The sequence below is a fragment of the Primulina huaijiensis genome, chromosome 14, assembly GCF_012295235.1.
Source record: "Primulina huaijiensis isolate GDHJ02 chromosome 14, ASM1229523v2, whole genome shotgun sequence".
NCBI classification, from domain to species: Eukaryota; Viridiplantae; Streptophyta; class Magnoliopsida; order Lamiales; family Gesneriaceae; genus Primulina; species Primulina huaijiensis.
In genome coordinates, this window is record NC_133319.1 from 2,536,695 (window position 1) to 2,561,558 (window position 24,864).

At 38.1% G+C, this 24,864-nt stretch overlaps 6 protein-coding genes across 12 annotated transcripts; 3 read left to right on the plus strand and 3 right to left on the minus strand.

The window, feature by feature from the left end:
- Positions 1 to 436: 436 nt before the first annotated feature.
- Positions 437 to 4,296, minus strand: LOC140956920 (eukaryotic translation initiation factor 3 subunit C-like). The gene is made up of 4 exons (XM_073413869.1): positions 4,188 to 4,296; positions 3,989 to 4,063; positions 1,880 to 3,676; positions 437 to 1,539 (listed from the first exon to the last, which is right to left on the minus strand). The coding sequence occupies exons 2-4, from the start codon at positions 4,010 to 4,012 to the stop codon at positions 571 to 573; spliced, it is 2,790 nt and encodes a 929-aa protein (XP_073269970.1). The 5' UTR covers positions 4,013 to 4,063; positions 4,188 to 4,296; the 3' UTR covers positions 437 to 570.
- Positions 4,297 to 5,638: 1,342 nt separating this feature from the next.
- On the minus strand, positions 5,639 to 14,781 carry LOC140957410 (protein MODIFIER OF SNC1 1-like). 7 transcript variants are annotated; one of them, XR_012171619.1, is made up of 13 exons: positions 14,537 to 14,781; positions 12,498 to 12,574; positions 11,901 to 11,981; positions 11,766 to 11,810; positions 11,248 to 11,608; positions 10,956 to 11,058; positions 10,524 to 10,595; positions 9,123 to 10,392; positions 8,898 to 9,051; positions 6,417 to 8,809; positions 6,295 to 6,326; positions 6,145 to 6,219; positions 5,639 to 5,923 (listed from the first exon to the last, which is right to left on the minus strand). XR_012171619.1 is itself a non-coding variant. In XM_073414643.1 (12 exons), the coding sequence occupies exons 2-10, from the start codon at positions 12,527 to 12,529 to the stop codon at positions 6,431 to 6,433; spliced, it is 4,497 nt and encodes a 1,498-aa protein (XP_073270744.1). In that variant the 5' UTR covers positions 12,530 to 12,574; positions 14,537 to 14,781; the 3' UTR covers positions 5,963 to 6,219; positions 6,295 to 6,326; positions 6,417 to 6,430. The 7 variants fall into 7 exon arrangements, 3 of the variants coding, with proteins under 3 accessions (XP_073270746.1, XP_073270744.1, XP_073270745.1); XR_012171621.1 differs by having other exon boundaries at positions 6,295 to 8,809; positions 14,537 to 14,580; positions 14,656 to 14,765; XR_012171620.1 differs by lacking the exon at positions 6,295 to 6,326.
- A 691-nt stretch (positions 14,782 to 15,472) lies between these two features.
- On the plus strand, positions 15,473 to 18,344 carry LOC140957804 (putative disease resistance protein RGA3). The gene has a single exon (XM_073415195.1). It carries the CDS (start codon positions 15,593 to 15,595, stop codon positions 18,227 to 18,229), a length of 2,637 nt encoding a protein of 878 aa, XP_073271296.1. The 5' UTR covers positions 15,473 to 15,592; the 3' UTR covers positions 18,230 to 18,344.
- LOC140957805 (putative pentatricopeptide repeat-containing protein At1g64310) lies at positions 18,276 to 20,091 on the minus strand. Its single transcript, XM_073415196.1, has one exon. It carries the CDS (start codon positions 20,074 to 20,076, stop codon positions 18,421 to 18,423), a length of 1,656 nt encoding a protein of 551 aa, XP_073271297.1. The 5' UTR covers positions 20,077 to 20,091; the 3' UTR covers positions 18,276 to 18,420.
- A 1,377-nt stretch (positions 20,092 to 21,468) lies between these two features.
- LOC140956770 (uncharacterized) lies at positions 21,469 to 23,582 on the plus strand. The gene is made up of 2 exons (XM_073413631.1): positions 21,469 to 21,613; positions 22,544 to 23,582. Exon 2 carries the CDS (start codon positions 22,550 to 22,552, stop codon positions 23,216 to 23,218), a length of 669 nt encoding a protein of 222 aa, XP_073269732.1. The 5' UTR covers positions 21,469 to 21,613; positions 22,544 to 22,549; the 3' UTR covers positions 23,219 to 23,582.
- Positions 23,279 to 24,627, plus strand: LOC140957162 (uncharacterized). The gene is made up of 4 exons (XM_073414294.1): positions 23,279 to 23,578; positions 23,846 to 23,930; positions 24,026 to 24,103; positions 24,269 to 24,627. The coding sequence occupies exons 1-4, from the start codon at positions 23,279 to 23,281 to the stop codon at positions 24,625 to 24,627; spliced, it is 822 nt and encodes a 273-aa protein (XP_073270395.1).
- Positions 24,628 to 24,864: the final 237 nt, after the last annotated feature.

The window sequence follows — 24,864 nt, forward strand, 5'->3', positions numbered from 1 at the left end:
ATTATATATACAATAAAAATATATATAAATAATTTTGTTATACAACTCACCATCCGTGTCCACCAATGAGATAACATTCACTTATTGAAACATATTAAAATTATAAATCCAATTAGTGAATTTCATTTTATTGGTGGATATAGAAATGAACACGATTGACAAATATCTGGATACGTATGCCAAATACAACAAATCGAGGAAGTGCGTCTCGGAAAAAATCAAATATTCGACTTGAAATATTATAAAAATTTCAATATTCTATTTATTTTACACACGTTTTTTCACCTAATACCCATGCGTTTAATCTGAATAACACACAACTCACCACCTGAATATGACGGAAGTCGTCCAAAACAAGAAGCTCTTCAAAACAACATATCAACTAATAACTTGAAGATTTAAAAAGATTTTTTTTTAAAAAAAGACTTCGTGAATATAAACAATCGCCACGAAAAACTCTATTCTTACTCTTATAATAATAATGATAATGTCAAAGATCAATAAACATTAAAATAATAAATTCAATAACGACAAAACCGATGCTACCACTTCAAAAGGCAAAGTTCCCCATTACGTGCGAATACCTCTATTGAGATTCACCATCCGAGTTGATGTATCAACGTTGCCACCCCTAGCAGCTGATCCAGTCTGACTCATCCGGCCCCCATCATGATGCCGGGAGCTTTGGTAACCACTTATTCGAGTATAATCCTTCGTGAAACCACTGCCGCCGCCTAGTGCTCTGCCACCAGCATTATATCCTGTCCTCCCGGCACTACTACCTTGCCTGCCATGAGTAAAAGTAAAGTCCTGCCACCTACCACCACCACCCGAAGCAGCTGCTGCAGCATAATCTTGTCCATCTTTGCGTCTTAGAGGGAGACCCTCCAATCCACCACCACCAATCCGTGCCTCTAGAGCTCTCTCATTTGTTTCTGCAAGAATTGTGAGTTTCTCGGTCAATTGGAACGCCAGAGCCTGTAGTCTTGTGTGCTCAACATCATGGAAAACGATGCAACGTGTGGGCTGGTCCCAACTAGCATGAAGCTCTTCACTGATCATCATTTTGCTCACAATACCATGTGTTTGTGAATCTGAGAGGTCAAACATTTTAGCCAGATGGTCAAGACTTAGGGAATCGTAGGAGGATGAGTAGGTAAAAAGGTAAGTCCTCAAAGCCTCTTCCTTAATTTTAGCCTTCAGCATCTCAAGAACAGTGTCATTGTTGCGAAGAAGCTTCCAAACATCGAGAGATTTGATAACATCAAAGGCTTTCTCAAAATCACCTTGTCTTAGGGCCCTTGTAGCAGCCATTACATGATCCCTGACATTTTCAGGAGGCCCAATAAATGTTTGTCTCTCGCTCATTTCAAGCAACCTGCGGAAATTCTTGCTAATGACCTTGTGTTTGGCATCATGCACATTGGCTGCCATGTTAGGCACCTCCATCAACATGGCACAACTCAGATGAACAGCTTCAAGAAGCTCAAGATTAATATGCATGTGATACGGCATCTGACGCCTCCTCTCCAGTCGCTCCTGCAGATTTTGATTAGCAGATGATATTAACATGTGAGCCAGATGCACATTTAATCTAATCTAAATAAACAAATAGGAAAACAGAGCAAAGAAAACTCATTCAGAAGTGACAAAAAACATACAGGATAACAGGAATATTAACAATTGACGTTTCCATCTTTCGGACGTATGAACAGAAATGTTTCATTGGGATATATTTGAATACATGACTTTTAAACTAGATATAAAGTTCAAGATTGTTGGTAAAAAATCTCATTACCTTGAGCATATTAAACTTCTATGAGAACCACAAAAACATGCTACAGTTATTAGAAACAAAGTTAGAAATAACAAAAGATACCTGCTCTGGCGTCTTCTCATGATATCTACTCTGTGAAAAACCTTGTGCGAGCAATTCTTTCACTCTGCCAGCAGAATACAACTCTGAAAGACAACTGTGGGATTCAACAATAAGCCCCACCCTGAAGGAACATAGCCCAAGCTGAGCCATTGCCCTGTTGAACAGTATTTGGGTTGAAATATCCATGTGTTGTACATTGTCCTGCAAATGACTCATAAGCAACAAGTCACGGGAAGTCGAGAATTCATCCAAGATGGCGTGATGATAAATGTCGCAGAGCATGGCACGAGCCTTTGTCCGCTCATCACCATATCTGTAAATGAGTGATACAAGGAGATCCATCAATGCCCTGCTGTTCTCAGGAAAAACAGATCTACGAGGAACTATCTCAGGAGTTGCAACAAACGCCGATAATCCCTTGCTTTCCTCAGCTTTGGTTTCCTCTCCAGATTCTACTCCATTGTCCGACTGCTCAGCCAATTTCCTCATTGCATCATATACCTCTTGTGGCTTATAGTATATGAGCTCAACCCGTTTCAGAGCTACCTTTGAGGCACCCTTAAAATCTCCAACACGTTCAAGATATTCTTGCACATTCTTAGCCAGAACTAGGAATGTTGGCTCATCCCTAAGCCTCTCAATGTATTCACGGGTATGTGGATCGATCACCTGAAGTGACTTAAAAAATTCCACATCTACCCTTTCAAGGAAGGCAACCAAATTTCCCCAAATCCTGATTTCACCATTAAAATCTGCTCCTTTTTGGGTCTCATTTTCCTCAGGCTCCACTGTGTCCCCTACAACAATATTTGGGTACTGGGTCAAAATATCGAGAATGGCAAACATATTCTGCACACATTGTTTCCACACATTGATAGGCATGTGCCCACTGAGGCTCGTATTAACATCAAACTGTGCTGAGACAACACTAAAAAAAATCTCAAGCTTCTGCGCAGGAGTCTTGGCAACCCTTGTTAAGAAAGTGAGCTGCTCAACCAACTCAATTCTTCCAGTCCCCTTCCTGCCCCTAGCAGCAACAATCTCCTTAAACTTCTTGTTTACTGTGTCCCACGTGATTTGGCTAGGGTCCTTGAACTGCTTGTCCATCAACTTATCTTTCTTGCTCAACATCTTCTCCCAGCCTAGTCCACTCTCAGCAGCCTCCTTTCCCGACTCTTCTTCATCCTCACTCTCTTCAGATTCCAAAGTTGCGGGGTCCTCATCAAAGTCATCTTCCTCATCTTCATCCTCATCATCATCATCAGGTTCTTGCTCATCCTCAACCTTCTCCTCAAAAAGGTCTGGCTGCTCCCTACACTTGGCAATAGTATCCTCATACAGCTTATTGTTCTTTTTCAACTTCTGCTTCATGGAATTCAAAGCCTTCGCATTGCTACTACTCATTTTCTTCTTTGCCTCCTTATTAGCCAAGGCCTGATTCAAGAAATCCTCCAACATTACAAGGGCCTTTATATAAAGATTTGGAACCCGGTCCGACTCTGTTACCCTCATAACCTTTCCCAATTGCTTATTGATCTTGTCAAAACTTTCTTGCAAGCTGACCCAGTCATTTATTTTCATGGCATTTTTCATTTGATCAACAGTGGCAGACATCTCGTCGAATCTCTTGTCCTTGGCAGCCCGGACAACTCTCTTCTGTCCATCAGAATCATCCGAATCACTTTCATTCACATAATAATACCTTTTCGCAGCAGTTTCTGGAGCTGTCTCCACGGGTACAGTTTCTTCTTCTTGCTCATCATAATCACTCTCCTCCTCGGATTCACTGTCACCACCCTAACATCCCAAAAAATAAAAAATAAAAACAGAAAGAATAAGCGTAGGCCAAAAAACAAACGTCATCGGTATAAGCTGGTGCACACATATACAGCTCAATAATCACCACTGAAGATCTAAGGAATTCAAAACTAATCTACAAAAACGTCCTCAAGCTTCTCATCAAATTCAGCACACATCCAGGATGAGAAGAAAAATTTCATGTCAGATAATTACACCAAAATCAATTCCAAAATCCATTATTTTTAAAAGCTCAAAGAGAACAGATCCACATACACGGTCTAAACCAAACAAACTTCTAGAGAAGCAAACCTGAGTCCAAAATCTTGACGCCATCTTCTCCAATAAACTGAGAACTGGTTTTTGGGGGCTCTTGTTGATCGAAATCTGCATCAAATCATCATTAAAAACAAATTTCGCTAAAAATCAAATTAAGTTTCGAATCTGAACACATTATCGTTCAAACCCAACCACCCCAAAAGTATCACAGTAAAATATGAAATCCACAAACCTGTTTCGCTGCAGACGTTCTAAGAAAAAGTACCGGCGTTGATTATAGGTGACTCTCTCTGCGGCGGCGCTGACGAGGGTTTTGTTACGAGGAGAAAGGCCTTCAAATATCCATTGGACCAGGACTTATTCAATTCTTTTAAAATTTTATAAAATTGGGAAGAAGCCCATTCAGTCCTAAACTTGGGGCCCAATTGAGTTGAGAAAATACTATCGATATTTTGCCCTAAATATCATAATTTTATGTCTTAATTCACGTATTATATTATAATAATTAAATTTTAATAAATAAATAATTTTTATCTTATAATATTATTCTTATTTTAAACAATATATAAAATGCTATACATTTTTTAATTAGTTAATATAGAGATTTCCATTAATTATTTTTAAATAACCAATTGATTTTGCTAATCTAAGATTTACTTTATTGTATTTTTCAAAAAAAATACATATTATTAGCCTAATATTCTTTTTATTGTTGTAGCACGTTAATTAAAAAAGATATAAACGTAGTAATAATTTTTTGACATGAGATCAATCAAGGGATATAATATTTGATATGATGAAGGTAAATCATTTAATTAAATCATATAATAACTATTAGTAAAGATTTTTGATAATTTTTCACCATATTAATGATGATTTAAATATTATTCAAGCAATAATCAAACTAACACATACATATTGTGCTCTCTTCCCGACATTATCACCATCATTTACATTGGACGATGGATAGTAAATTGTCATGTCCGAAGATGAGAACCTAAAATAAAAACCATTGGAACACAATTAAAATGGAGAAAACACTAAATTTTAAGAAATGTACTTTTAACATAAAGACTCTAGAATTTTACTGATATTATCCACTTTGCAATGTTTAGCAATTAAAAATTAAAGGGCTAATTTTGATGTTTTGAAAAGACCATACCAAATATATCAAGTTAGTTTTTATAAGTTTTTCCCTCTTAATAATATAATAATAGATGTTCAGTTTCAATTTTCTTGACCATCTGGTATATCAAAGAAGAGATTTTGAATAAGAGTGAAAAAAAAAACTTGCTGCAAAACCCAAATCCATGTGAAGTTTAGCTGTTATGTAATCAAAGAAGCAAATGCAAAAAAATATTAGGAGAGGCTTGTTAGCCAATCCTCGCATAAAATGTGTAACTAGAATGCAATCAAATGTCCAAACCTTATACCTTTTTCATTTTGTGTTTCTATGTCAAATTTGCTTAGACATTATAAATGAAATCACTAACCTCTTTGGGACTCTTCTACTTTAACGAAAATGTCCTGAGATTTTTTTCCCTAAAATCCAACTTTTCTTATCTTACAGTGTCAAAAAATGGATATGAGTTTTCCATGTACAACAGGTAATCTACACCCAATACGATCTTCACCACTGTATGGAATGAACTGCCACCCCTAATTTTGTGAATTGTACAAGTGTTGCTCATCAAAAAGACACAAGGATAAGAGCACGTGAATATTTTTTAAAAAATTGACATCCATCCAAAATGCATTAGATAGGTACGACGTATCAAATTCATAATGCCCGTTGCTCCTCTCTCTAGAAGATTACCCATTTTTAAGTTAGACAACAGCCAAACAAGTACGAATAGCAAGAAAGAAGTGCTTGGGACTGAGATTGAGAGTTCTCATTTAATCTGAATCGTCGAAATTAAAGGTCGAGAGATGGCATTAATGCTGAAGCTTTGAACATCATTCTTAAACCTGTAAGAAGAATAGTAGGCAATAGCTTGTGTCAGCGTATCTTTAAACCGGCTTAATAGCCAGGATCTTAAATAACATAGAAGACAAAGAAGCACCACGCAGGAGTAACAGCAAATCTTGAATATTGCCACAAAATACACATAGCTACAACATTCGCTAAGGCTAAATTGCAGTCAGGTTATAGTGTATCAAAACAATTACAGCTGTAAAATGGAACTAACACTTGCAAAAACATGACACCTTCACCCAAAGATCTGCCCCTAACTAGGCTCCTAATCGATCAATGCGTGTGTCACCTGTCAACGAGATAAACTGGATTAAAAAAATATAAAATAGAATCTAGCTAAAATCCAACAGTCAGCAACACTCACCTTCCTAATCAAGCCAAGACACGTTTGGATAACTGGCATCGGAAAGAAAAGGACATAAAATTCTCAAATTTCACATTCCAACTAGTCCTAACCAAAGTGGACACACACAGCACTAGTCGTACCTATTAGAGTTTCCTCAGCGTTTGGGGTGATTCTGGCCCCTTTCCTGGTTTATTAAGCGCACATTACTAGCTCCATCTGCAGGTCCATCCAGCAATTCGGGTTCGCCACTCTTGTGTGGTCCGACTGGCTGGTATTCAAAGTGAGCATTCCGCCTCTGCCTTTCCCGAAATCTATGTGCTTGAGTTGGCCTATTTTCTTGGCCCGAAGCCCAATCTCCACGTGATTCATGGCCTCTCATAGTTCGGGAGTTTTGTTTGCCAATTCTCCTCGAGCCTGTTGAGATATTGTGCTCATGCTGAACATCTGTGTTTGCAGAAGGAGCTGATTCAGTGGAGTTGATGGGATCTTGGTTCAGTGAAAAGGGAGGCTCTTTTGTTAAGGAAGGCTTATTTTCTCTATCGAGCTTTTGCTGATTGCCTACAATTGACTCCTCAACCGCATCAGATTCAGATACAGATTGACCAGGCTGAGGTCGATATGAACTGCGGCTTTGCTTATCATTTTGAGGTAAAACTTGCACTGTTTGTTGAGATGCATGATCCTTCTTCGAGGCCCCAGTCATTTCCATTGTCACACTTTCAATTCCAGTAGTTTTGTTCCCATGCAAATTATTTGCAAATTTTGTGTTCAACTTGGGCTTCCAATGAGACAAAGGCTGATTTCCACGACTCCGACTATCCTTTGAAAAGATAGTCCTATCTGACTGGTCCACATCAGCAGCAGGCAGGGTGTCACTTCCATCAGTTTCATTACAAAGGATATCCCCAAGATCAAGATTATTTCCTGTGCTTCGAGGAACCAAAGGTAGGTGCCTTTTTCCTCGGACTGTTGGCCCATGATCTTTCACGGCATGAATTGTGCTCATTGCAGCTGTGGTTGCGTTAAAGGAAATGCTATGGCTATCAGAAGTATCAGCATTTGCTGAATTAGTCACAGAATTTATGAATTGATGTTCTGTAGATTTTGGGACGTCCATGGAAGGTTCAGATATCAGAGCAGGACCAAGATTCACACCTTTCATATGGGCTGAATCTGTTGAACCCCGTTGCCGCCATGTTACATTCTCCTTTTTATGAATCTTATGCTTTTCATCCCCCTCCTTCGTCTCTACTTTAGACTCGACGAAGCCCACAGGTTGACTTACAGAGCCGAATGATCCAAACTGTAAAATCCCAGGAACCTCATCAGATTTAAGCATGTTTACTGCAGAAGGCATATGTGGAGTGTTTCCCTGCTGAGCCAGTTCCATAGCCACAGGCTTCGGAACATATCTCTCCATTTCAGCCCTCTTTCCTTTTGAATTACTCTGTGCCATATTGTCACTGTTTGTGGCATTGTCCATTTCCAGAATAGATTTTTTGTCAACTTCAATTCCACTCTTGGCTTTGTTCTGCGTGCGCACAGGGGCCCAAACAGCAGTATCAGTACTTTGATGAACGTCCATAAACTTATTGGGCAGTTGACTTCTTAAAGTTCTTCGAAAAGGCTGACGTTTCGACTGATTCGTGATTCTGCTGTGACCTTCTTCATTAGGTAAAGAAGAGAACGCCTTGGAAGCCTTGTCTTCTATATCGAGATAAGCCACTGTTACTGCCGAGCTGTTCAGGTTTGACCAAGAAGCCTTGGACTCAACATCTTCAATAGACGGATTTCCAGGACTACATACTGAAAGAACTGGTGATAAAACAGGAAAAACAGGGGTCTCATCCAATTTGTGCTTATTTTTACTGCTATTAATTTTCCTTCTCTGATGGATGGAAGGCTCAGCCACAGTACTGGAGGTATTGAGCACGTTTGACTCGTCACCTGATTGAATTTCACTTGAAGCAACCTCACTTGAAGTAAAATTAGTAGGAACGTTCACAAGATATTCTGGTGCCTCACATGCAGTATTTGCAACAGATTTTTCATGTGAACTCTTCGCCAATGATTTATTCTGCTTTTGTTTATAGCCTGTTCTATTGTGTTTAGAGATGCCTCCATCATTCAATTGCATGCCTAATTTTCTAACATTGTGTGGATCTTTCATATTCAAAGATTGACAATGTGACGGATTAGGTTCCAGTTGTTGCGGTGGCTCGACAGGCAATTTTTTGGTCACTTCCACAGATTCCCCAGACTGACCGATACTGCTCTCCAGAGCAGTAACATTAGAATCAGAGACAACCAACATTGTTCCCCCAAGGGTGCACAATTTCTCTTGCTCCCCATAGATGTCACCAGAGGACTCAGTTGTCTCAACCTTTTTGTTCACAGTTTCACCTACTTGGGTTCGACGATTCAGTTCTTCTAATTTAGCAAAAGCCTTGGCCTTCTGCTCTCTTGTGCGTTCTTCCTCTTCCTTGTGTAATTGCAGCACACGTTGCTTTGCCAATTCTCTTCTCCTGGCACGCTGGTTAAAGCACAGAGATAAGGTCACAAAGAAACTTTTAGATACAATCAACTTGTAGATAAATGAACAATCATTTAAATAAGAGAACCTGTTCTTGGATATCAGATGGGTCAGATGTTTCCTCAACAGGTTCCTCTTCAATCTTCTTTGCAGAATGTATCATAGAATCTTCGGCAGTCTTTCCAGCATCATTAGGGTCACGTACACGATTAACTCTACCATGCCCACCATGGTATGAGCTCCTATAAATTTAAGATATATTGTTTAGCATGGCAAGAAAAACAAAAGGTAAAAAAAACAATTCCTATCTGACCTAGATACAGCAGGGGTTGACTGCTTCGGAACAGTCACTTGATGAAGGCCAGAGCCAAAATCTACAGATGCAGGAACCCTTTCAAAAGATCCAGCAGCATTAGTAACTTCAACAGAACAATTATTCGTCTTCTTTTCAACTTGAAACCGACTCCTACGCTCCTCCCTGTTGAACACATCAGGGGCATCAGACTGTCCATCAGAAGAACCACGAAACTTTGAATTTAGAACTTCAAGTTTCTGCATCAGTACTGAATCTTTTGTTTCCCCTTGTAAAGATGGATTTATCTCATTAGCAAGAGATATCTGACACCCTTCTGTCGGAAAAGAAGCCACATTTGGTGATTCATTTGTTAAATTATCATTAATCAATTTTGCACTGCCCATGCTGCTCTCAATGGACCTCACTCTGACACTGCCTGATGAATGTCCTTGATGTTCATAATTGCGGGCAGAGTAGTCAATTGGTACCTCCTCAGCTCCCCACTCATTATTCTGGGATGTCATTGTGGGAAGGCTACCTTTTCCAGAATACAAAACATTAGGATGTATATCCCGATCCCAATTTTCTTCTTCATCCTTCCGATACCAGTCATTATGGTTCTTCGAGGGAACTATTTGCTGTGATTGGTGATCAGCTTCCATTTGTATTGGCAATGTTTTCCCAGAAGGACCATGTCCAATAGAGCCACCATGGAAATTAGGATCATGAGTACCCATTGCTTGAAAACCATTATATGAAGGGGGCCTTGCCGTCATAAATGGGATTTCCCGTTCGTTGCTGCAATAGCCCCTTGGCGGTCCATAATAACCCTCAAATGTCATTTGGACTGGTGGAACAGGGGGGCCTCGGTAGAATCCAGGCCTATATGGTATAACTGGCCGTGCATAGGTATCAGGCATTGGTGGCCTGAATAAATCTCCATTTCTGGGATGGGTTCCTCTAGGACCAGACCCTGCTGGTGGAACCGACTGCACACCACCTACAGCCGGATGTGAAATCTGAGGAGGATAGTAAGGAAATGGCTCCATCGGAAAGCCACCAGGAGCAACATGACCTCCAAATGCAGGTCCTGGAGGACGACCCCTATACCAAGGACCAGCTGGGCCGTTAAAAGAAGGACCATGCCAAGCATCAAAGTGTTGAGAAGGAATATTGGTGTTGAAATACTGCTGGGGCTCCCCTTGCCAATTTTCCATTCTAGGGAAGATGCCATCTTCAGCAGTCCGAGGACCATCAGTCAACATATTCACAGTTCCACGTTGGCCATCTGTACTTAAGGGAAGCAAAGCGTTAATGATAGATTTGAACAAAATGACTACGATAATGGAACGCAATAAATGTAGGATAGCAAAGTTATAATACTTAAGAAAGATTTACGAAAGACACAGAGGCACAGACCGGACTGAAATTTTGCATCCTCTTCTTTTGCCCTAGCTGTTGTCTCAGAAGCTGAGCTAGGACGGCAATTCTCTGTCGAAAATGATGAGCAAAAGTGAGCCATGCAGACATAATGTACTCCACAAGATGTAAATACACACACACAAAAAATAAGATAACAACAAAGAGAAACGGAGAAAATAAAAGTCAAATAATCTAGAGGTTTCATACTTAAACGTATCCGAGCAGATGATCTAGCTTCTAGATGGAGACCAAGAACAATTTCAAACGGTTCAAATAACTAAAATCAACATTTGCTCGCATCATCTAATATGTAACACATTTGCTTGACACATGAGAATGCAACAACAAAGACAGGCGATGTCAAAGAAGCAACAATAATTGACAACCATGCAGTCATTCTGTGTATACTCTGCATATACAACTAACAACCTTGTGATTTTGTATTCATCAAAGAATTTTCTTTCTCAGAACCAAGAGTCGGAAAATCTCCAGAACTCAGGGAGAATCCATCTTCCTGGTAGGATTTTACACCCTGAAATTTTACAAAAACATGTGGCACATTAAGAATTCTGCAGCAGTACCCCACAAATACATGTTCATGAACATGGTTCATCACTATATCTCAAAAACAGATGTATGGAGAAAATCGAATTAGTTGATTTCGTTAACTATTGTTGCAGGCAACTAAAGGGCAGATGTTTGGATACAAGGTTGACCCTACCAATCTTTCTCCGACACCACTTGCACCCCCTGCAGTTGAACTTTCAGACACAGGCTCCGAAAATCTTGAAACCTGCGAGCTGTTAGGTCTGGTTTCTGCACTTTTGGGGCGCAGCGATGTCTGGTTTGATGTCAATGAGCCAGAAGCCGTCGAAGGTCTAGAATTTGAACCCCATGCATTGGAAACAGGTACATTCATTCGGTCACTTTCAGAAGTTGAAGGTCGAGTTCCACTTCCACTAGATGAAGGGCGACCACTGACATGACTGTGTGCAGCATTTCCGCGATCAGTATTCTGCGCAGAAGAGAGCCATGCATTTGATCCAGAGGAAGATACACGACTACCCCAGCTAAGGGTACCCCTGCAAAGAAATAAATCTTGCATCAATTTAATACGAAAAAGGTAAAGGACGCGACAAAAAACAACTCAAAACATGGTTATACTGAGCAGAAAATTCAGAAGATAACTGAATGGCATTCATGCTGCATAAGGCAACACGAACATCACTAATCACTCACTTGGGAACTATTTCGAAATTCGGGTCAAGACCATGGTTCTCTAACCTTCAAATAAAGTAGGGTAAAGTATTAGAAAGTAAATTCAGAAATGTAAATGCTAAAATAAAAGAGAGGATCCAGCCAGGCTATGAATACCTTTGGCTTGGTAAATTCAAGGGTTTTGGAACAGCAACTTTCCCTAAAACTGTCATTCCACCCCGTCTTGCAGAAGCCCACCTACAGGAGAGTCAACATTAAACAATGGATAGAAGTCAAACCTAGGGCGATCTAAAGAAAACCAGAAGAATCAAAATAAGTATCCAAATCCTACCAACAAGAAAATTCAAGAGGCGCTAAATGCATCTCCTCAAGAATGAAACAATTATAATGACGCAAGTTGGCAGCTACTCAGAGAAGGTAACTCAAAAATATAATCAAAATTGACAACATACAATAATACAACAAGTATTGTAAACGGGATAAAGAATCCGAAAACAGCTCACCCACAGAAAACTTTCACGAAAACAGAAAAAGCTCAATACTGAACCCAAAACAATTATATATCTTCATAATAGCAACGAGCATCCAATAAAATTTGCATATATGCTGCAGCCTATAAGTTCCAAAACTTAGGGTATTTCAACAGTTGATAGAGCCTTAATTGATCGTCATCTTCAATTTATTTGTAACAGTACACCTTCAGTAAAATCTACTTGAGCTTTTGTAGCAAAGAAAAAATACATCATTAAGTACCTTCGTTCTCCAGCCAACATACTTGAATTCATTGCCCAACTGAAAAGCCAATCTCATTCAGAAAATCTTCAGGCAACCTGAACAAATAAGGAAACAAGACGTCCATCAGCGGAAATATTCAAACTGAGTGACAATGAAATTAAAGTTAGAAAATGCTTAAAATAGTAATAAAAATTTATGGTCATATATTAAGCAAACTACACGGATGGAGAACATTGTGAGTTTTAAAGAAAAATAATATTGTCCACTTTGCAAAAAGTACTTCCTAAAAACATGGAATTTCATTCCTAGGTACCAAGACTATTCAGTCTCAAGACTGTGCGATTTCAACATTCAGGTGCCAGCCTACAATAAGGCCCTCTAGTTGCTTGTGATTAGCACTTTCATCATAGTTCATGAGAAATAGAAACATTAGGCAGTTCTTCACCACTACTTTATTTAAAAAAAATGAACAAGAACAAGGTGATTCTTCACTAAATCAATCCAAATTCAAGAAGAATCTCTTTATCAGCTTCATGTCAACTACATTGTCTCTGAAACCTAAGAGTATAAGCTAGGCCCATAAAATTCAACCATCTAGGTCAGACAGGGGTAGAACTTGCCCACAAGGTTAAGGTGGGAAAAATTTCAAATAACATTATCTCAATTCTCAAACAAGAATTATCACTCGATCACATAAATTTGAATGAGTTAATTAATTGTGCTAATAAACTTTTAAATGAAGCTGATGGCATTTCAAGTTTTTTATTGGAACTCTGTCAATCCTAGAGAAATCAAAGAATGTTGTATAAAATGAGATATGTTCTTAGTATTTGATCAAATTAATTTGAAAAATAATGTTTGACAATACTAGAGTTTTCGAAAGCAAACTCATATTTAGATATAACAAATTGTTACATATTAAATAAGGTGATAATTGCATATCAAACTGCCACAAAAATCATAGAACTAAATATCAAGTTCATATGGTCAACATAAGAAAATAATTTAAAAATTAGATTAGAACTCTTCAAAAATTTCACCCCTTCCATTGAATTTTTATTCTTCCCAGAGGTTCACTAAAAACTATATCAATATCAAATGTCAAGATGTAAATAGCGCGAGTAGAAGTGGTTGATTGATCCTTCTGAAACTACAGAGGCCCCTTGCATGCTAAGTTATGGCCCTATAAAGTGCAAAAGAAAAGGAGGGAAACATACAATACAAAATTGATATTTTAAAGAATTCCAAAACAGAGGACAATGCTTATTTTTCCAACAAGACATTTTTTAACATGTGCAGTGAGAAACCAACACAAGGTTCGAAGATCTCATAGTGCAATTCCATTCTAGTTATTAGAGACAAAGAGGTCAAAGAGAAACTTCTTGGTCACGAGTCTGAAGGTTTGTGGCATGCACTCCCCATAAGGTATGCTACTCTACCATAAGGGCCCGCAGTTAAACACAAACACCCAATCAACTAAAAGTTTCCTTAAAATTCTAAGCACTGCACCAGATACTCAACCAACTGAAGCAAATACACATCAGATCCAAATGAAGAGGTTTTCACTTGATGGAACACCCAGATATGAGTAAAGCTCTATTCTCTAAGTATTTAAATAAGAAAAAGCCCTAAATCCAATTATAATAAGGAAAAAAAACAGTATATTAGCAACGTTGATAGTTTGCCAAGCTGTACTAGCCACCACAAGGTGACTCAGATAAATCCTCCTGTGCTTGATTCTACTGATTGTAAATTGTAATACAATCACAGCGACAAAAACGAGCTGCGTCTTTCTTTCCCAGTATATCCAGTTAATTGAAGAAAGTAATCCCAAAGCAAGCCAAATATCCATATGCACAACTATCCACACAAATAATACATATATAGAGGCGTCCTCGTGCGCTATAATGATCAGTCACAACAATCGATACCTCAAATACCAATATCGAAACCCTAGATCCCATTTCCTACACCAAATTTCAATCCAAAATCCTACTTTTACAAATTAATACACACACAAAGACATAACAGAATAAAAATTAATAAAGGGAGCAAACCGGATGGAAGAAAACAGCTGGTCGGATCTGCGGAAGGCCCCGATCTGCGAAAATTACAAATTCCAACAGCGGAGGAAAAATATTTGAAAAATTAAATGGGTACTGGTATTTTGATATACAGAGAAATGTATGTGTGTAATAAGGGCTGTGGCGAGTTACGGCGGCGGTTAGGAATCGGAGAAAAGTGGAGGGGAGACGGGCGAAGTAATCCTAAGTTTGAACCGACGCAAAGGCAATCAAAAGCAGAAATAAAATTAAAAAAAATTATTTCGACAAAATTACCAATAAAACCTTTAATAATGAAAAACCTCATGCAAATAATATCGAAATCTATTCGTTTTATTTGATAGTTCGAATATTATTAATACAAATTAATATGATTTTTATATTTTTTTAAAAATGAACAATTATATCATCATCATCGTTATGACCCGTTATGACATCGATCATCAATACATTATTTCAAACTATATTTATCTACGATATATGACATATTTTTTAATCGTGAAATGAGATGATAAATTGAAGGAGTTAAAAGAATAATTTAGATATTTTTTAAACTCGATTATTATAAAACTTGAGTCAAACACGAGATGATTCAGATGTTGAATCGAATCGTGAATCACCGATTTTTTTTAATAATCGCGTCAAACTTAACAATGATCAAGTTCGAACTAGGAGGATCATTAGCTGGCTTGGAATCAACCCCATAATAATTACTCAGCTCTATTAAAAAAGACCACAGCAGTCTTCATGCCATTATATAAACCTGTCAACAGCATCTGATTCAATTCAAATAATCAAGGAAAAAATGTTCTAATTAATTATTTATTAATCAAATCAATATTGTTTAAAAAAATCAAATCAGACACGTCTATATCATAAAGTCAATCCGAATTTTCAATGCCTAGCAAAATGTGAGGGGGAATGAATGGTTTTACTATTGGATTAAGACAAGAGAAGAAGCTAAATTTTTCGGACATTGTCCTTTATTCAAATAAGATCATTGAGTCATTGATCTTTCATTCTTAAGCTAAAACTATTCGGTGTGGAATAATGGCTGAGGAGTTTCTTAAACTTTTATTAGACAATCTGAACTCTCTTCTCCTATGGGAGGTTGGATTGATTATAGGTGTGGAGGAGGAGATGAGGAAGCTCTCCAGTGTGCTCACCACCATCCAAGCAGTGCTAGGAGATGCGGGAACGAAGCGATGGGAAAGCAAGGCTGTAAGAGATTGGCTGCGCAAGCTAGACGATCTTACTTACGAGATTGATGATATCTTGGACGAGTGCGCGACGGAGGTCATGAAGTCGAAGCATAAAAAAAGCAAGTTAAGTCGTTACGGTTTGAAAAAGATTCTTTATCGGCACAAAATCGGAAGAAGGATGGTAAAAGCAACCAACAAATTGGATCCGATTGCGGCCGAGAGAGAGAAGTTTCATTTGCGTGAAATGGGTATAGAGAGGAAGAGTAAATATGCCGCCACACGTGAGACGGGTTCTATTTTGAATGAGCCTCAACGTGCTTATGGGAGGGATAAAGAGAAAGAGGAGATTGTGGACATCTTGGTGAACCAGGTCAAAGACTACGAACAACTCTCGGTGTTGCCGATATTTGGCATTGGAGGCCTTGGCAAGACATTTCTAGCTCAACTAGTCGTAGTAGAGCACTTTGAAATGAAAATTTGGGTTTGCGTCTCTGATAATTTTGATTTGAAAACTTTGATTAAGGCGATGATAGAATCTGCAACTGGGAATGGAAGTGCTTCGGATTTAATGTACCTGGATGCTTTACAAAGCCGCCTTCGGGAGTTGCTGAACCAGAAAAGGTACTTGCTTGTGTTAGATGATGTGTGGGAAGATGATCAGGAGAAATGGGATATGTTCAAGAACACAGTAGCATGTGGCTCGAAAGGTGCTACTATTGTTCTCACCACACGCCTTAAAAAGGTCGCGGACATCATGAAAACACTTACCGCTCATTCCCTAGAAGGATTGTCACATGAGCATTGTTGGTCGTTGTTTAAAGAACGTGCTTTTGGACAAGAGGAAGAGGAACACTCTAATCTTGAACCCATTGGGAAGCAGATAGTAAATAAGTGTGGCAGTGTGCCTCTTGCTGCAAAGGCGCTTGGCGGTCTTCTACGATTCAAGAGGGATAAGAAGGACTGGGTTCATATTCAACACAGTGAAATTTGGAACTTACAACCAGAAGAAACTTTGCTCTTACCAGCCTTGCAATTGAGTTATCATCATCTTCCCTTAGAATTGAGACATTGTTTTGCTTACTGTGCAGTCTTTCCTAAGGACACGAAAATTTACAAAGAGGAGTTGATACTTTGTGGGATAGCTCATGGGTATATTTCATCAGACGAAATGTTGGACGAGGAGGATATTGGTAATACAATATGGAATGAACTGGTCTTGAGATCTTTGTTCCAAGAAGTAAAGACAAATTATAAAGGAACGACATTCACGATGCATGATCTTGTTCATGATCTCGCTCAATCAGTGATGGAGAATAAAGTTCCCAAGGTTCAAGCACAATACAATAATAAAAGTACATCGAAAAGCAAAATCCGCCAGGTAAATTTGCAAAAGCATCATGTGGCTTTTCCGGCTAGATTCCAATCCGAGATGGATTTGTCTTCCAGTTTATTGAACTTGAGTAGTTTGAGGATGTTAGATGCAAGTCGAACGAGCATGACAAAGCTTCCTTCCGCTGTTCGCAAATTGAAACATTTGAGGTACCTGAATTTGTCTTCCACTAATATCCGTACACTTCCTAGTGCCATATGCAGTCTTTGGAATTTGAAAATTTTGAACCTAAATTATTGCCATCGTCTTGTTGGGTTGCCTAAACGCACGAGATGCTTACAAAATCTGCGTCATGTTCTACTAGATGGATGTCGATCATTGAATGAGATGCCGTCAAAAATCGGGAAATTACGTTCTCTTAAGACATTAAGTCAGTTTGTTGTGGGTCATGGAAAAGGCAATCAACCTGGTGAACTGCAATTCTTGAATCTTGGAGGCAGGCTTCTTATTCATCACTTAGAAAGAGTGGAAAACTTTATGGATACTAAGACAGCAAATCTTTGTGAGAAAGAGAACCTTCGCGAATTAAGATTGAAATGGGAAGGTAAAAACACGTCAAAACTATTGGAGAACATGGATGAAAAGGTACTAGAGGCTCTTGAACCTCACCCAAATATCGAAACCATAGGAATAGATGGATTCAGTGGAAGCTATTTTCCACAATGGTTGAGAAATTCAAGCTTAGTGAATCTTGTTACGTTTGAGTTAGAGAACTGCCCGAATTGTCAAAATCTTCCACAACTAGGTGAGTTGCCTCGTCTCAAAATATTGGTTTTGAGAAATCTTGGTGGGGAGTACATCCTCGAAGATGGAGGTCAAGGCATGGCAAAATTCTCATCCCTAGAAGAGCTTACATTGAATTGTCTCCCCTGTCTAAAAGGATTTGCAGAGGAAATGGCTATAGATCAAATGTTCCCTTGTCTTCAAAAGCTCGGTATATACAAATGCCCAGGTCTGACATCACTTCCACATTTGTGCAAGCTCCAAATATTATGGATTTGGGAATGCCCGGAACTGGAAAGAAAGTACGAGAAAGAAATAGGTGAGGATTGGCACAAGATAGCCCACATTCCCCATGTAAGGATTGGAAGATAACGTGCATCATTTTGAACATTTTTCAGATGCAATTGAGTGACATGTAAAATTGTATGCAATAAATTGTATACCTCGATGAATCTATTCTATAAAACAAATTACTTAAAAAAATTATGAATCGATTGACTGAAACACATTTTTTATACAACAATACGTTATCATAAATACGGCATGTATTCACAGCCTAATGGTTATACTCCAATCCAGCTGATCCCAGGTGTTTTCCCTTTCGCCCCTCCGCTGTCAACCCTCAATTGCCTCACATCATTCCACCTTCCCTTGCCAGCATATAAATTAGAAAGCATAACATCATAGCTGCGATTTCTCCGCTTCTTTTCAATAAGATGATCCACTATAACTTCTGGCAACTCATTAGTACTACAAGCATCACAGCATGATAAGAGTGCGCCCCATACACTGCAATGCACTGGTTCGTGCAGGGATTTAATGAATTCGTAAGCCTCTCTCGATTGTCCATCCATCCCAAGAATTTTTACCATGTAAACATGATGCTCAGTTTTAGCTTGAATCCCAAACTCGTCTCTCATCCTTTTGAAATATTGTCTACCTTTATTGACAAGACCGGCGTGGCAACATGCACAAAGAAGGCCAGAGAATGTTGCTTCATCTGGTTTAATTCCATTTTCAAGAAGTTCCTCAAAGACTTTGAAAGCTTCGTCTGCCCGTCCATACAAACCAAGACCCGAAATAACAGAGTTGTACGACACAATATTCCTATCAACCATGTTTCTGAAAACCCGAATACCAGATTCCAAGAAACCACATTTCGCATACATGTCGACTAATGCAGAGGATACCATCACCTTGGTGTCTCTTTCATGGCGCACGGCGTAACCATGGATTTCACAACCTGGCCCAAGAATCGCCAATTGAGAAGAAGCTGCCAACACACTGGCAAGCAGCACAGAGTCCGCACTTGCACCCCCCATAAGCAACTTTGTGAAGAATGTCAGGGCATTTACATAATCTCCCGCCTGAGAAAAACCAGTTATTAGCGCAGACCATGTAACTAAATCGGGCTGCAGCAAACTATCAAATACACTACGTGCCAAATCCATGTTCTTGCACCTTGAATATACACAAACAAGTACACTCCCTACGTGATCATTCATAATCAGACCACATTTTACACAAAATCCATGAACAACTTCAACAAGTTTAAGCAAACTTTGATCGGCGAGCCCCGTCATCAATCCAACTATTGTATACCCATCGGGCCATTTTCCGAGCTTAAGCATCTCATTAAACAATTCTATCCCTTTTGCCAAATCACCAGAACTTCCATAACAAGAAATGATAGCATTCCAGAGCACTAAATCTGGCTCGTCTATTGCTAAGAAAACGCTGCTCGCTTCAGCCACTAGACTAAGCTTCGAATAACAACTAACAAGTGAACTATTACAGATATAATCCAATCCTAACCCGGACACAATCACTCTCCCATGCACAACTCTCGCCCCCTGGAAATCAAAGCTTTCCGAACATGCACGTAAAATGCATGCAAAAGTGTAGTTATCGGGCTTTATTTCAGATACCAGTAGACGTTTAAAGAGCAGAAACGCGTCGAAGAATTTGAGGGCTCGAGCATAGGCCCGAATGATGGAGTTCCATAGATAAATGCTTTGTTGGGGAGTTTTATCAAACAGGTTGCGGGCCGAAATCAGATCGTTGTTTAAGGAATAAAATCTTGTGATTTTGGTGGCGTAAAAAGGGTCGTGACAAAGGCTACTCTTGATTATTAAAGCATGTAAAATTCTGGTGCTCGAAAGGGTTTGATTTGGTTTTGTGAATTGTGCAAGAAGATACTTCAAATGCATAATATGCATTTCCAAATATACATTTCCATCNTATAATTTTAACTGTAATACTATGTTATCGGGTTGTGACATATATGATACATGTGATCCGTAAAAAATGAGAAGAAAATGGTTTTTTAAAAATAAAAACAAAAAATAAAGTTTTCAATTTTTGAAATTGAATGATACGAAAGAGAAGAGATATTATCATATAATCATACAATATGAGGCTTTGCAACTATATATAATATATTTAATGACAAGCCATTATATAAATCTGTGTTTACTGTCGAATGTGATCCCTTCAATCGACAAGTACCCGATTTTGATCTTCTCATATACGACCTCTGTTTGTAACAAATAAGCGAGTGTTTCTAACTCAAAGTTCAATATTTGTCCACAAATATTATGGGAAGTGATACCTCATGGTGATACCTGAACCTATTATTTTTGGGCTCTGGTCCATCTCTAGCCCAAATGGAAGACGGACCCATGACAGGCTCATGTATTTTTCTATAAATAACAGGTTTGAGTGTCTAATTGATTCATTCACTATATTGTTTTTCAGTAGCAACCTTAGCTGCTCTCGCCTTATATCATCAGTCTCTGACTTGAGCATCGGAGGGGTTACGCCTGGACACCCTCCCGGCCCCTTTCTAACGGCCTTCTTCATGATTTCAGGCTCAGAACAAATTCGAAGCCTGTGTCTGGACTAGTGTCACTTGCTGGAATCGGACCCTAAATTTTCAGTAACTATAAGGAATTAATAAAATATGTTTCACCAAAAAATATAGATAGTCGTAATTGTGCAACTCAACTTTTTTGAACCGTATAATAGTTCAAACACTACGGATCGATCGCTCTTAAAACAGATACAATTATTAAATCTAACAAAATAAAATATTGTGCAACAAAAAACTTAAGCAATTAAATAGTTAAAGCAACGAAATCCACAAACTTTAATCTTGTGCTACACATATAGAAAAATCCATATCAGTACCAGTTTTCTTGTTCAAACTTTCAAATAGACGCTCCGGACACATGCCGCCCTATTCTAACACTTGGAAAATCCCGACAGTGGAAACATATAAATCACTTTGATTAGATGGCCTGGTAGCCTTCCATTCTGCTAAAGTAATTCTGAAAATCACATTTCCCACACCACGCAGGTGGCTACCTTCGGTTAGCTAATGTAAGGGTCGACACGTGTATTTATCGATCTATGTGTGAAAAAATACCTACACAATTTATGTCTGACTTTGTTTTGAGTGATATAGGATACATATAGGAGTATGCAGGGACGGAGCCACCCCAAAGGTTGGGGTGGGCTCCAGCCCAGGCTAGATTTTTGGACCTATTAAAAAATATGGATTGAATTTTTTTAAAAAAAATATTTAGCCTTGTGTTTTGAATTTATTAAAAATTTTAGCGCATAGCCCATTCCCAAAACTCACCCGGCCCATAAACCTAATACTTAACTTCAGCATCCGCGTGTAGTCATGTACGTGTGTGTACACTTACTTCACTTTCATCCTCGCGCGATCTCATCCTTCACTTTGCCCTTCAGGTCTGTCATTTTTGAGTGTTTGCTTCGGATTTATGCTGATTTTTCGATGATTGTTGCTGCTTGTGGTATATGTTTTAAAGGACGTCGATTTGGGTTGTTTCCAGATTTCATTTTTTTGTGTAACTTCTGGTTTCTCGATGATTGTTGCTTGGTTTCGTTTTTGTTTTCCTTCCAATTAATTTTGTTGCTGGTTTGTCGAAGATTGTTGCCTCTATGATTGAAGGGTTTCGATTTTTGTTGTTGGTTTCAATTATTTTATAATTCAAAGGCATTAACCCTTTGTTATAGAACCTCGGACACATTTACCCATTTCGGTAAAAGATTTTATATCTGATTTTAAAAAACATAGGACAAAAAAGCCATTAACCTTACCTAAGACGTTTTTTTTTTTTACAAGGTTGATGCAATAAGCCCAATAAGAATGGTACTGAAATGAAAATTTGAATAATTATTATGATACATGTAGTGCTTGTTGTGATTTGTATGTAAATATTATTAAATTTGTAAATTTTTCTGGTTTATACAAAATACCCTATGGTGTAGGAAAAAATAATATGAAATTAAAATTTTACAGTAAATGTGGGATAATTAGATGCATCTCCTTAAACATATTTTCAAATACAATTTTTGTTAGTAAAAAATAAGTTATTTATTTTTCACCAAATTTGAGTGCTGAGGAGCCCATTTGTATACCGAGTTGCAAAGTTTTGAAAGAGAAGTGATACTAAGAAAGATCTACAATTAAATAGATCTAATTTGATAAATATTTGTGGTGATAAATTATTTTGTTGCTGGTTTAATTTTGAACATTGTTTCTAAAGACATGTACACAGTTAGTCTTACTCAATTTTCTTGAATCTGCATAATTTTCTTGTTGGCTTTTGTTTAAAATTTGCAATTTGGTAATTATTTTGGTGTTGAATGGTGTAGGTTACAATGGAAGCTCAAAGAGGCAAGAAAAAAAATATGTTTTCATATTTTAATCCTAAAGCTAGTACATCGACTAGAGATGAGCATTCTCCAACTAATGATGAGATCTCAAACCATGATGAACAACATCCGGTCAAGTATCAAAGAGTTGATAGTGATGTTAGCGGTTATGTTCAACTAGAACCGGCGAAGCGTACTCCAATTTGGCAATGTCCTGTCAATGAAAGAGATGCAATCAGACGAGATTATATTTTAAGGGGGCCATATCAACCTGTTATGGAGTATCCGCGAACCAAATTAGGAGAACAATACCGGCGATTTCAAAAGGCTTGGTTTGAGCAATTTCCTTGGTTGGAGTACTCTCCTAATAAAGATGCAGCATTTTGCTTCCCATGTTTCCTTTTCCAAGGAAAAGAGGCTCGTTATGCCGCATTTACAGTTGATGGTTTTAGATGTTGGAAAAGAGTTAATGATGGGAAAAGATGTGCTTTATTGATGCATACAGGAAGTCCCACTTCACCACATAACAATGCCGTAGAATCTATGAGTGCTTTGATGAATGTAAGTGGTCACATTGATAAAGTTATAAATGCACAAACATTAGAAGAAGTGAAGAAAAACCGTTTGAGGCTTACAACCACAATTGAAAGCATTCGTTGGCTTTGTTTGCAATGATGTGCATTGAGAGGAAATGATGAATCTTCATATTCCAAAAATCAAGCTAATCTTATAGAAATGATAAAGCTAATGGGAAAAATTGATGTTAACATTAATAATGTTGTTTTGGAAAAAGCTTCAAAAAATGCAAAGTACACATCACTAGATATTCAAAAAGAAATTTTTCATATTCTTGCTGAGAGAGTGAGAAAGAAAATACGTGAAGATGTTGGGACTGCAAAATTTTGTCTTTTGATTGATGAGGCTAAAGACATATCAGACAAAGAGCAGATGGCTATTGTGTTGAGATTTGTTGATCGTGAAGGGTTCTTAATGGAGCGTTTCTTTGATATTGTGCATGTTTCTGATACCACTGCGGTAACACTTAAAAAAGAAATATGTAATGTGCTTGGTCGACATAATTTGCATATCAAAGATATTCGGGGTCAAGGATACGATGGAGCTAGCAATATGCGTTGCTCATGGAATTGACTGCAAGCTCTTTTTCTGAGGGATTCTCCTCAAGCATATTATATTCATTGTTTTGCACATAGACTTCAATTAGCGTTGATGGTTGCTGCTGAAAATGAGAGTTCTATTTGGCTATTTTTTTCAAAATTGAATTCTATTTGTAATCTTATTAAGACATCTCCAAAACGTCACACTGAGTTGCAATCTGCCCAAGCTATTGAAATTGCAACCATGGTAGCTACTGGTATTCGCGAGACAGGTACTAAACTTAATCATATGATTTCTTATTAATAAAATTGAGTTCTCATTTTATTTCTCATTAATCATTTCATTTCTCATTTGTTTGTGACACAGGTACTGGCCTTAATCAGATTGGTACTTTGCAACGAGCTAGAAAGACGCGTTGGAGTTCTCATTTTGAGTCGATTTGCAGTATGATAGATATGTAAAGCTCTGTGATTATTGTGCTTGTGCACATGACGGAGGAAGCATCTTCGAATTCTATACGAGGGGAAGCTACAGGTTTTTTGATTGCATTGAGATCGTTTGATTTCATATTTATCCTATACTTAATGCATAAGATTATGGGGATCACAGATTTGCTTTGTCGAGCTTTGCAAGAGAAGTCTTTGGACATTTTAAATGCAATGGATTTTGTCTCAACTACCAAAGATTTACTTCATACTTTGAGAGCAGAAGGTTATGATATTCTTCTAATGATTGTGCAATCAGATTGTGAAAATAATGGTATTGAGATACCAGATATGAATGCTTGGTATAGATCTGCTACAGGACGTTCGAGCCAGCAGAGGGATTCTATTACATTTGAACATCATTACCGTTTTGATGTATTTAATGCTGCAATAGATTTTCAAGTGGAAGAACTCAATAGCAGATTCAATGATGGGGCTGTAGAACTTTTTAGACTTAGCTTTGGAACCTCGAGACAACTTTAAGTTGTTTAATGCTGATGATATTTACAATCTTGCAGAGAAATTCTATCCTAGTTATTTCAATAAACAAGAACTACATTATCTGAAAAGTCAGTTGGATCATTATAAGTTTGATATAATTCATCATGAAAGGTTTCAGAATATTGGTACTATTTCTGAATTATGTCGACAATTACTAGAGACTGAAAAGGCGCGTCATTATCACTTAATTGACAGATTGATTCGTCTTGTTTTAACGCT

What these genes read in the sequence shown, in the direction of transcription:
- LOC140956920 (XM_073413869.1), bottom strand. Translation starts at nt 4,012, where the DNA reads ATGGCGTCAAGATTTTGGACTCAG. An exon ending in CGTCAAGATTTTGGACTCAG is followed by an intron (nt 3,677 to 3,988) that starts GTTTGCTTCTCT and finishes TTGGGATGTTAG; the next exon opens with GGTGGTGACAGTGAATCCGA. An exon ending in ATGAGAAGACGCCAGAGCAG is followed by an intron (nt 1,540 to 1,879) that starts GTATCTTTTGTT and finishes CAAAATCTGCAG; the next exon opens with GAGCGACTGGAGAGGAGGCG.
- LOC140957410 (XM_073414645.1), bottom strand. Translation starts at nt 12,529, where the DNA reads ATGAATTCAAGTATGTTGGCTGGAGAACGAAG. An exon ending in GTGGTGTCGGAGAAAGATTG is followed by an intron (nt 11,059 to 11,247) that starts GTAGGGTCAACC and finishes GTAAAATTTCAG; the next exon opens with GGTGTAAAATCCTACCAGGA. An exon ending in GGATGCAAAATTTCAGTCCG is followed by an intron (nt 10,393 to 10,523) that starts GTCTGTGCCTCT and finishes CCTTAAGTACAG; the next exon opens with ATGGCCAACGTGGAACTGTG.
- LOC140957804 (XM_073415195.1), top strand. Translation starts at nt 15,593, where the DNA reads ATGGCTGAGGAGTTTCTTAAACTTTTATTAGACAATCTGAACTCTCTT.
- LOC140957805 (XM_073415196.1), bottom strand. Translation starts at nt 20,076, where the DNA reads ATGCATATTATGCATTTGAAGTATCTTCTTGCACAATTCACAAAACCA.
- LOC140956770 (XM_073413631.1), top strand. Translation starts at nt 22,550, where the DNA reads ATGGAAGCTCAAAGAGGCAAGAAAAAAAATATGTTTTCATATTTTAAT.
- LOC140957162 (XM_073414294.1), top strand. Translation starts at nt 23,279, where the DNA reads ATGATAAAGCTAATGGGAAAAATTGATGTTAACATTAATAATGTTGTT. An exon ending in ATGTTTCTGATACCACTGCG is followed by an intron (nt 23,579 to 23,845) that starts GTAACACTTAAA and finishes AATCTTATTAAG; the next exon opens with ACATCTCCAAAACGTCACAC. An exon ending in TACTGGTATTCGCGAGACAG is followed by an intron (nt 23,931 to 24,025) that starts GTACTAAACTTA and finishes TTTGTGACACAG; the next exon opens with GTACTGGCCTTAATCAGATT.